We start from the raw sequence: 11,133 nt of genomic DNA on the forward strand, positions 1-11,133 counted from the left end.
GGCCGAAACATGGCCGAACTACCTCTTTTCCACTCCGCATAATATCTGGGCCCGGCTTTCATTCATGAATTGTACCTTTTCATTCACAAAAGCCGAGGTGCGCGCCATAGATGGAGCATTTCTCTCACGCTCCGGGCGGCTTACAAGAAAACGGGAGCATGCCTGCAGTACCAGCGGACGCTCCTGCAGGGGGAGCTGTTGCGCAAGTTGAAACGTCAAAATGTGATCTTTGGCTGCTAATAATACTTTTATTGTCTTTGCTATGGTTTGAATTTTATTGTATTCTATGTAAAATAAACTTTCAATAGTAATACTTACTTAAAAGGGGGGGGAATTGCCTTGGCACCTTGGTAGCCATGTATGTGGAACCCCAGTTTCTGAGAAATTCTTACAACCTTACGAACACGTGTTGAGATATGTACATTTTCCTAATAGGAAGATTGCTCAAAAGAGAGGCCGCCCTCAACATTCCAACCAGCCCTTCCAGAGGCCTCCCTTGCCCCCCCCCAAAGTACCCTCTGTTGGGCCCTTGCCTTCTTTAGGACCCCCGGCTGCAGCGCCACAAAACCAGCTGGGAAAGGAATGTTCGTTTTTATGGTATGCCTTTTTGTGGCTTTATACTGTAAATCGTGAAGGACCGTATAGAAATTTAATAAATAATAATAATATGTCACCCAGAAGCCTCCCCTTCCATCTGTGCTATTGCTGACCCCCCCCCCCCCCAGTCTCCAAGCAGGGCGAGATTCCTGGGGTTGCAGGCTCTGTCTTCAGGATATAGGGTTTATTTGCATATAGAGACAGCCTGAGCCTAAGATGGAGGGGCTCACGGCACCCCAGAAGGTCTTGCTTTTCCCATTGCCACAATCCTGGATTCTAGCAAGAATTCAGCATGGATCTGGTCTCTAGTTGCTGCCTGCCCCCAGCCCATCTCACCCACACAGCTCTGGCCTTTGTCTTTCTCACCACCAGCCAGGTGGGGGGGGCACCCATTTGCCCCCTCACACAGAAAAACGTCCTTTGTTATAGTAATGGCAGTACTTAGGGCCATTAACTCAGCAGGAAACTTGCCTGCCTCCTCCAACAATTGAATCTTCCATTAGAATTTCACCCTTGCTGGACCCAGGAATCAGAAGGCACTCGGTTGTGATATAGACTGACACCACTACCCCACCTCCCAATAATGTGGTTTAAAACAAACAGGAATAACCTTAAAAAACTGTCCAGTAGCACCTTAAAGGTAATTGTAAAGGGACCCCTGACCATTAGGTCCAGTCATGGCCGACTCTGGGGTTGTGGCACTCATCTCGCTTTATTGGCCGAGGGAGCCGGCGTACAGCTTCCAGATCATGTGGCCAGCATGACTAAGCCGCTTCTGCCAAACCAGAGCAGCGCACAGAAACGCTTACCTTCCCGCCTGAGCGGTACCTATTTATCTACTTACACTTTGACGTGCTTTTGAACTGCTAGATTGGCAGGAGCAGGGACAGAGCAACGGAAGTTCACCCTGTTGCGGGGATTCGAACCGCCGACCTTCTGATCCTAGGCTCTGTGGTTTAACCCACAGCGCCACCCGTGTCCCCCCCTTTTTTTACAACAGAAGAAGAAGATACAACAGAAGAAGTTGTATCTGAAGAAGTGTGCATGCACACGAAGGCTTATACCCAGCTTATACTACTGGACGATTTTTAAATTATTTTTTTTGACTGTGTCAGACCAACACGGCTACCTACCTGAATCAGAAATAACTTTGTGGCAGTAAAGGCTGTTTCACAGTATAGGGGGCTCCCTTGGAAGGTGGTGGACTCTCCTTCTGTGGACTCATTTCACCAGAGGCTGGGTAGCCACCAGTCAGGGATTATTTTAAAAAAATTCCCTGCTAGATGGCCATCCAACCACTGCTTTAAAACCTCCAAGGAAGGAGAGTCCACCCCCTTCCAAGGGAGACCATTCCACTGTCAAACAGCTCTTACTGTCTTAATGTTTAAGTGGAATCTTCTTTCTTGTAGTTTGAATCCATCAGCTTGGATCCTGCCCTCTGGAGAAGCAGAAAAAAAGCTTGCTCAGCCTCCCATGTGGGAGCCCTAGAGATATTTGAAGATGGCGATCATCTCTCTTCTCAGTCCCCCGCTTTCCAGACAAATTATACCCCACTCTCTCAACCATTCCACATAAGGTGTAGTTTCCAGACCCTTGATCATCTTGGTCACCCTCCTCTGCACACGTTCCAGCTTGTCAACATCCTTCTTAAATTATGGTGCCCAGAACAGTTTTCCAGGTGTGGTCTGTCAAGGCAGAATACAGCCGGACTATGACTTGGGAGAAAAGCGATGGCAAACCTAGACAGCATCTTAAAAAGCAAAGGCATCACCTTGCCAACAAAGGTCCGTATAGTAAAAGCTATGGTTTTCCCAGTAGTGATGTATGGAAGTGAGAGCTGGACCATAAAGAAGGCTGATCGCCGAAGAATGGATGCTTTTGAATTATGGTGCTGGAGGAGACTCTTGAGAGTCCCATGGACTGCAAGAAGATCAAACCTATCCATTCTGAAGGAAATCAGCCCTGAGTGCTCCCTGGAAGGACAGATCCTGAAGCTGAGGCTCCAATCCTTTGGCCACCTCATGAGAAGAGAAGACTCCCTGGAAAAGACCCTGATGTTGGGAAAGATGGAGGGCACAAGGAGAAGGGGATGACAGAGGACGAGATGCTTGGACAGTGTTCTTGAAGCTACCAGCATGAGTTTGACCAAACTGCGGGAGGCAGTAGAAGACAGGAGTGCCTGGAGTGCTCTGGTCCAGGGGGTCACAAAGAGTCGGACACGACTAAACGACTAAACAACAACAATGACTTCCCTTGATCCAAACACAAGACTTCTGTTGATGCAGCCAAGAATAGCATTGGCCTTTTTTGCTGCTGCATCACGCTGTGGACTCGTGTTAAGCTTGCGGGTTGCCAAGAATATTTTCATTAATCAAGAAAGAACGTCAAAGGCTTGAAGCTGATCAGATACCATTGTAGTTCCAAATGCAAACAATGCTGGCTAGTGATCTGGCCAGGTGCCCTTGTGCTGCTGCATGTGCCCTCATCTGTCTCTGTTTAAATAAGTTGCCGGCATCAGTCTGAGGCTGAGCAGTCAGAAGTCAGAAGTGGTGGCAGCAATGGGAGAAATGCTGGTCAAGGCCCAAGTTTTGGCCACAATCACCTTGCTGTGAGATCACCAAGCCCCATATATGATCACTTGATCACTTCAATCTGCAAAACTTGTACAGCTACAACTCCCACATCATACTTCTGCATTCGTAACAAATTAATATTTTAGTGCGGCGGCAGCTACATTTTGAAACTCCCTATCAGGCAGTGGTGCTCTTTTCAGCTCCTGCCAACAACTTTAGAAAAGCCTAGCCAGATATCGAGATTGATGGGGGGTGTTCTAATCTGCTTTTAGTTTATCTCTGATTTTGATTTTTTTTTTAATACATTAAATAGTTGTTGTGAACTGTCTTTACTGATAATTTTCTTGTTTTATTCTTTTCTAACCGCTTTGAGCTTTCTTTCTTTTTTACCGTCAAGTGGTGTATACATTTTAATGAAACAAATAAATAGATAAATAAACAAGTGTGTTGACGTTTTCAGAGATTTTGAATTCCCTGTTTCGGCGAACCAGATGTGCGGCTGCTGGCTGCAAATGCACAGCCATGTGGGCAGTGTGTGTGTGTGTGTGTGTCTGTGAGAGAGAGAGAGGGGGGGGGTCCCTCCCGCCATCTCCCTATATCTCTCTCTGGGGCCGAACATATTTTCATTGGGAGGTTGGGGCAAGGCAGGGCTGCTCAGAGCCACTTTTCTTCCAGTCCACTTGGGGAGATGCTGAGGGCGAAGCAGGGAGACCTCCCGGCAGCAGGAGGGAGACCGCCAGGCCGCGCCACGGAGCCGAGCTGAAGCCGCTCCGTCCGCGCGCAGCAGCCCCTTCGCTTGCGCACAGAGCGAGCCGGGAGCGGGCCTTGGCATCCACGGCGTAACCTGAGCCCTCCGGGGCCGGCGCGCGCCGCAGGCAGCAGGTGAGTGATGCTGGACATGCACCTGGACTGAAGATTTGATGAAATGCCTCTATTATGATCCGGAGGTCCATGGAGGAGAGCAAGCGGGCGATACCTGATCCCCTCCACTCCCGGAGAGCCCGATTGCTGGAGCTTTTCCTAACCTCCCCAGCCAGACGCCTCTCTCGAAGGGCAGCTTCAGGGGCAGGAGCCATGGGACGAGGGGGCCCAGGGCTCAGAGATGGGTAACAAGCAGACCATCTTCACTCCGGAGCAGCTGGACGCCTATCAGGTAAGAGCACCTGCGGACGCAGCGCGGGAGCTTCCCTGCCTGCGCGCTCACCAGAGCTTTGCTAATGCTGGGCAGGAAGCGGGAGCAGCTGCTTTTTCAAGTCAACATGCAGACAAGCCACACGAGTGCGAATGCCATGTGTGAACGCTGCCCTGCGAGGAGTGTGTCCGTACAGGAGCCCATAAGCAGCAGCAGGAGATGGAGTCAAAGCACCAACAACCTGCCTTTTCCTGGATTCAAAGAGCTTATTTTTACGGCTAATGTCTGTGCAGCACAGGGGTGGGGGCGGGGTAGGAGAGGATTTTTGCGAGCAGATCAGAAATCACTCCAGGGCGAGGGTCTCCAGACTTCGCAGACTGTGCCTGATTTCATATTTCTTTTCTGTTTCAGGATGCAACGTTCTTCACACGGAAAGAAATTCTCAGGTGAGATTATGCGTTTCGCTACAGAATCCAAATACCTGCGTCAGAATTATCCTTTGTTAAAAGCTCGGGCGGGGGGGGGGGGCGGCAGCTAAAGCAGAGCGGCCTTTCCCCGCCTTTCCCCAAGCTGCCTTTCGCAGGTGCCCATTTGCGGTGAAATGCGCCTGGCCCCGCTCGCCCTTCAGCTCCGCATTCTGGAAATCCCCTCTGCTGAGCTGAATGGGGCTGGAAGTGGCAGGATCAGTTTCGGGTCCCCGCAGCAGAGAAGCCTAAATCAGGGGGTTCCAAGTGGCTTTTTAAGACTCTCGCTCAACACAACTGAGCCATTGGGCAATCCAGAAGAAGGTGCTAGAACTCCCTTGGGAGTCATAGTTTCCTTCTTAGTAAGTTTATTCAGTTTTGAACTTTGAGACTTCCAAATGAGAAAGCGGAAAGGAGCTGAGCACAAAACACTCGAAATACTTCCAAATAAACTCCAAACCATTTGGTTCCTGTGGCCTCTGGAGCTCCCCCAGCTGAGACTCTGCAGAGATAATGTGGTGGAGTGGTTAGAGTTTGGCCCCTTGGGAGAAGCCAGTTCACATCCAGCTAGCAGCCCCTCTCTCCCTGTCCATCTAGCCCACCTCACAGGGGTGTAATGAAGCTAGAATAGGAGAGCCATGGGCACAGCTTTGAGCTCCCAAAAGAAAAGGTGATATACTAATGCAGTGATAAACAAAGAAGTGCCCAGGAAGGGAGACCCAAGGCCCACAGGCTGAGGGGTCTCAGAGCAAGGCAGGGGGGGGGCGTCCAGCCCAGGAGAAATGCGCCCCCTCCCCTCTGCCATTTGCTGTGTGACATGTAGCAAGGGACACAGGCTGAGTGAAAGGGGCATGGATGAAACCTAAGTATGGGCATGTTTTCATGTCTGGAATGGAAGCCAAGACCATAATTGTATCATGAATAAGGCATTCATTATTGATAGGGAGCCCTTTTGAAACTTCTGCCTCTTTGTTCTCTGCCACTTTCTCTGATGACAGCCCATTGCCGAGTAAACAAAGGAAGCAAAAAGGAGGCAGAGGAGGAGGAGACCCCCCTCCCCCTCCCACTTTTTAGACTTCCCCTCTGGTGAGCGCTTTCTGCTGCAGTGCTCTGCATGCAAATCCAAGAGGAAATCCCACTGAGTTTAATGGCCTGCGCTTCTGAGCAGGCAGGGGCAAAGGATCACGCTGCCAGCTTAGTTAGGATTTATATCCTGACTTTTTAAAAAATGTCTGTTTCGAGGCAACCAACAACAAAGTCGGAACAACAAAGCAGTAAGTAACCCAACAAACCAAAAGCAAACACAAGAAGCACATTTAGACAAAACCTTTTAGGAAATGCAAACAGGTAAATGCCCTTTAAAACTGACTGAGCACAAAATCACTTAGGCCTCCTGTGCCAATGCACGCTTACTTGGAAGTAGGTCCTACTGCATCCAATGGCGTCTGGGGATCTGGACCTAAGTAAATGAGCCGAGGATTGCAGGAGCATTGTCAGTTGTGAATTGGTGGGGTGGTACAGGGAAGAAGTACCTGAATGTACAGAATTATCAGCAAAACACAGAGACAACCACCCCCAAACAAACGCACCTGTGCCCCCTTCTCCTTCCTCGCACACAGACCTGTGTGGAGTCATCACTTCCCTTCTGCGGCAGTCTGAGTCCCCCTAACATTTTCATAGCCTTGATCGGTTCTTCCTCTCCCTGTTTTTTTATTTTTTGTGGGAGAAGGACACCCCCTCTAGGCAGCAGCTGAGAAGAAGACTTCTTGGGTTTGCTGACCTCTCCTTGCCTCCAGGCATTTGACTGTAAATAACAGAGCAGCAAAGGAGGCCCCTTCAGAGCTGCTTGGCCAAATGCTCCCTTTCTTCTGCCTTGCCTGGTGGGAAGGCCAGAGATGTGAGCTGTCCTGATATTTGGACCAGTGCAAGTCATCTTGGATGACGCCTTGCATGTTGCTCAGTGACGATTGACTCCTGCCAGTCCAGCATGCTTGAGAGAAGCCACATCCTCCCTCCACGACCTGGTCCTGCATCCCACAGGTGAGAAAGACTCCTTTCCTTGCTTGCAGGTTGTTTGACAGGTACCGTGACCTGGCCCCTCAGCTGGTCCCGCTCGATTACACGAAGAAGCCCAACGTGAAGCTCCCCTATGAACTCATTGGCAGCATGCCTGAGCTGAAGGTACAGGGGGAGGTGGGCAGGGGCCCTGGGGTTCAGTTCCCAGGGGAGACTCTGTGGGGAGAAGCTGCCTGGCACCAGCTGTCTCACTGCCCTCAAAGTGAGGCTGCCCCGGGGGAAATGGGGAGGAGGCCCGGAAGCCGGGCTGGTTTCCTTCTCACCCCGTCTCCTTCCTCAGGACAACCCCTTCCGGCAGCGCATCGCTGAGGTCTTCTCCGAGGATGGGGAGGGCAACATGACCTTGGATGACTTCCTGGATATGTTCTCGGTGATGAGTGAAATGGCTCCTCGGGATCTCAAGGCTTATTACGCCTTCAAAATCTACGGTGAGGTCAGGGGAATATCTACTAGGAAAGTAATCATGCTAATCTCCTAATCCCAGAGGATCCCAGAAGCAACTTCAGTCTACATTGCTTAAAACTAGACCCAATTTGAGTTGCATTGATTTGAGTCCTATTGATTAAAATTAAATTTTTTTTGTATTTATTTCAACAATCCCAAAATTTGAGGGTCAGTGATCTGTCATGGAACAACCCCACTGAATAAAATAACAGTGGTTATCCAGTCCTCCTTGCTGGTTTCAAAGGGCCCCCCATGACAATTCAAGCTTCAGGCCCCCAAAATGTTGAGTGGCAGCCTCAGGGGAGGGGTCCTGGGAGTTGGGCTCTTTGAAGAGGAGCATTGCCACACAACTGGCTGCCAGTCACTCCAGCAATGGGCAAGGAAGAGAGGCGGCTCTTGGGGGCAGCCCTGGCCAAATGCTCTTCAAGACAAGAGGCTTTGTGTAGTAGCTGCAGGGCAGGAGAAGAGGCCAGAGGGGCAAAGAGATCAAGTGACAGGGGAAATGGCACCCCCTGGATTTCTGCCTGCCGTGATCTATCAAAAGCATTGAAGGAAGCCCAAGAAGTTACTGGCAAGTGGGCAGTGGGAATCTGCACTGTGTGTGCATGTGTGGAAGTGGTTTGTGGTGCCCCACAACCTTTTGTGGGGCTCCACAAACACTGCAGCAGACTTCCCTGTGCACCTGAGCATAGGAAGCCCATTTCCAGAGGGCTTGAAGCAACACTGGCACCCCCACCACAGGCCCTCATAGGCAGGCCTCCCCCTGCCATGGCTCTGGCCCTACTCTCCCCACCAAAGCAGGGATCTGACCTTCTGAGGGGATTATGTGTAAGTTGAGAGGCAGTGGAGCTGTTCCCTGCTCCTGCCCTGAGGTCCCCAAGCACTCCTCTATCTGCAGATTTCAACGATGACGACTACATCTGCAAATCCGACCTGGAGAAGACGGTGAACAAGCTGACCCGCAAAGAGCTGACCCCGGAGGAGGTGTGCCTGGTGTGCAACAAGGTGATGGAGGAAGCCGACTTGGACAACGATGGCAAGCTGTCCCTGGAAGACTTCCAGCACATGATCGTTCGAGCGCCTGACTTCCTCAGGTAATGGGAACTGCCCGGCCGTGGCCTTCCTTCCCTCTCTGGGCTGTTGGGCTCAGGAACAAGGAGCTCCGGGGGGACTTTTCTCAGAGCAGAGGGTGCCAAGAAAGCCAATCGAGGTGAGAGTAGCCTGAGGTTGCCCTTCAGCATTTGTCCCATCCACCCCAGTCCTGCCCACCTCATGCAGAGCGATGAAGCGGGTGCCTCGTGAGACGCCCTGGGCTTTTGCTCTCGGACACAGTCTGCTGAGTTCAGCCTGGGCATCCTTCTCTCCCCAGGACAGATTCACGCAGCCCATCATCACCCAGCCTGCCCTGGCTGTGCTGCCAAGCGTCTCAGCCAGGAGAGCACATTTTTCCCTAAGCTAGTTGGAGTCTCTCTCAGCCACAAGGAGGCCTGGAGCTCAGCTTCCACCTCCTGTTGTTTGCATCTTCACTGATGCAAATCCCCATCTTCCCCATCTTCACTGATGTCCTTTTCTGACCGTGGGTCACCAATGCTGAAGGGTTCTTGTTGTTTTTCAACAGCACTTTTCATATCAGAATCTGACCCAAACTCCAGAGACCCACCGAGATCCAGAAACCCTCTTGCTGCTGCTGCTGCTGCTGCTTCCGGAGTGGGATCAGAGGATGAGGCCTGGAGCTCCCTCCCTAGGGCTCCTGCGGGGGGGGGGGGGGCGCTGGGGGCTGGGGTGGAGCAGAGCTTCCTTTTGCCTCTTGCTTAACACATGGTGGGGTCTCTTTCCAACTTGATATAACAATGCAGCCGGGTTTCTGTTTCCCCCCTGATCTGACATACAGAAAGGCAGCCAAAAGCACCCCAAGAACTCAGGCCAATATAAGTTTCAGTAGTGGGAGTGGCCCCTACTCACAAATCAATAGTCAATTGTAACAAAAACTAATCCATTCAAAAGTATGTATTCTGACAAGGATTACAAACTCGAACTCATAAGGATATGTATAACACTATAATTCGTTACAGAATTAGAGATAAGAGTTTATGAGTAGAGATAAGTTCATGTTAGTCCATAGTCAAGTTTGACGTGAAGGTCTTAGTTTCGATCACTGAGCAGAAGTCAGAAGACAATTATGGATCAGAAACAAGGACAGGGCCCTGTTTCAATCCATTCACCTTCATCAGCTAATTTTTAAAGGGTTGTGTAAGTTTGAAGAATTTGTATAAATATATCCTGTTCTTTTCTACATTTCTCAGAGATAACAACTACATGTGGGTAGATCAACGTGTATCTTGAGCTTTTCTGTGCGTTTTTCTCGGTATATTGAATTAAAATTCAACACTAAGGACATTGGAAGAACCCTGTTGCTGGGCCAGACCACCCCCACTCTAGTGTGTGGCTTCCCTTGTGGCTGGCCAGAGCCCACAAGGAGACCTGAGCTCCACAGCCCACTCCCACCGGTGACCCTGAGCAACTGGTCTTCAGGGGCAAAATACGTCTGGTGCACACAACCTCCAAGTGTCCCTGTTTTCCAGGGACAGTCCCGGAATTACAGAAGCCACTCCAGTTTCTAATTTGATCCCGGAATGTCCTGCTTTTCCTTTATCTTCCCCTCCATGTCACAGAGAACAGTGGTGGAGAGATCAGACTGTGCCCCCCTCCTGTCCTTTTTGGAAACAGAAGCCTTTGTGCTGTGTGTGTGTAGGTGCAAAAACAGAGTCCCGTTTCTACCGAAAATAAAATACCTGCAACAAACGAAGGAAACGTTGAAGCTGGCCTACCAAGCCCTTCCCATAATCCACTTCCTTTTCATATTCCTGTTCAGTAGAATTGGGTGAGTCCAGCAACTGTGTGTTTTTCAAGCAAGGACCTTCCGGCCTGGTTGGCTACCTCAGCTGTCAAGGGGAGATGATCAGGCCTGTCAAGGGAGAGGCCAATGAGGGCATTTGGTCCACTAACAGCCCCAGCCAATGCAGCAACTCCAGCCTGGCCTACCTCACAGGGCAATTTTGATTGAGGAGACAAACTGGTCTATAAATGCAAGAAACACATATACACCGTTATTAAAATGTGCTCAGTGGAAAGAGATTTTGTCTGCAACTATGAAGATAGTAGATGAAATTATGATTAGCAGCAGTAGTGTTAATAATTAAAAAATCAAATTCATTACCTGCCCTTCTTCGCCAGCAGGTCCCAGTGCAGGTTGCAATGATCCAAAACTCAGTATGAAAAACAGCTGGTTAGAGTGTGGTGCTGATAATGCCAAGGTTGCAGGTTTGATCCCATATGGGACAGCTGCCTATTCCTGCACCGCAGAGGGTTGGACTAGATGATCCTCAGGGTCCCTTCTGACTCTACAGTGCTAGGATTCTATGAAATTACAAGCCAGAGGTCCTGAAAATGCACATCTCAGGGGCCAGGGCAGAGAGGACCGTGACCAAGTTACCTCTGTCCAGAAGGGGCCAGAGCTGGGGACAAGCGCTCTCAGCCACTTGGACCTCTGGTGGCAAATGCGGATCCAGGACTTTCCCCAAGCTATGATCCTGCTCTTTCCAGGGAAGAGCAGCCCCACCCAGAACAGGCTGCCTTCCCACCTCCTGGACTCCAGAACTTGGAGCCCATCACAAGGCTGTCAAGATCCAGCTGCCATTCGCTGGTCCACATCCGGCCACCTGAGCTCCTGCTGGCCGGCTACAAGCCTAGAAACCTGCATCCTGAACCATCGCCAGGGTCATGTCAGAAATGACAATTAATGGGTGAATCTGACCCACTTTTACAGCAGAGATTGGTGGCCAGAGCT

The 11,133-nt window shown here is 50.5% G+C and overlaps 2 protein-coding genes across 2 annotated transcripts in view; both read left to right on the top strand.

Annotated features, from left to right (window-relative positions):
- The window catches only part of LOC310660898 (uncharacterized protein), a 561,482-nt gene that overhangs the window by 69,741 nt on the left and 480,608 nt on the right, over positions 1 to 11,133 (top strand). The window lies entirely within an intron of this gene.
- On the top strand, positions 3,975 to 9,623 carry CIB3 (calcium and integrin binding family member 3). Its single transcript, XM_083405680.1, has 6 exons — positions 3,975 to 4,323; positions 4,714 to 4,748; positions 6,836 to 6,947; positions 7,123 to 7,270; positions 8,185 to 8,380; positions 8,905 to 9,623. Exons 1-6 carry the CDS (start codon positions 4,273 to 4,275, stop codon positions 8,924 to 8,926), a joined length of 564 nt encoding a protein of 187 aa, XP_083261806.1. The 5' UTR covers positions 3,975 to 4,272; the 3' UTR covers positions 8,927 to 9,623.

The sequence above is a fragment of the Podarcis tiliguerta genome (assembly GCF_965153285.1).
Source record: "Podarcis tiliguerta genome assembly, chromosome: 12".
NCBI lineage: Eukaryota > Metazoa > Chordata > Lepidosauria > Squamata > Lacertidae > Podarcis > Podarcis tiliguerta.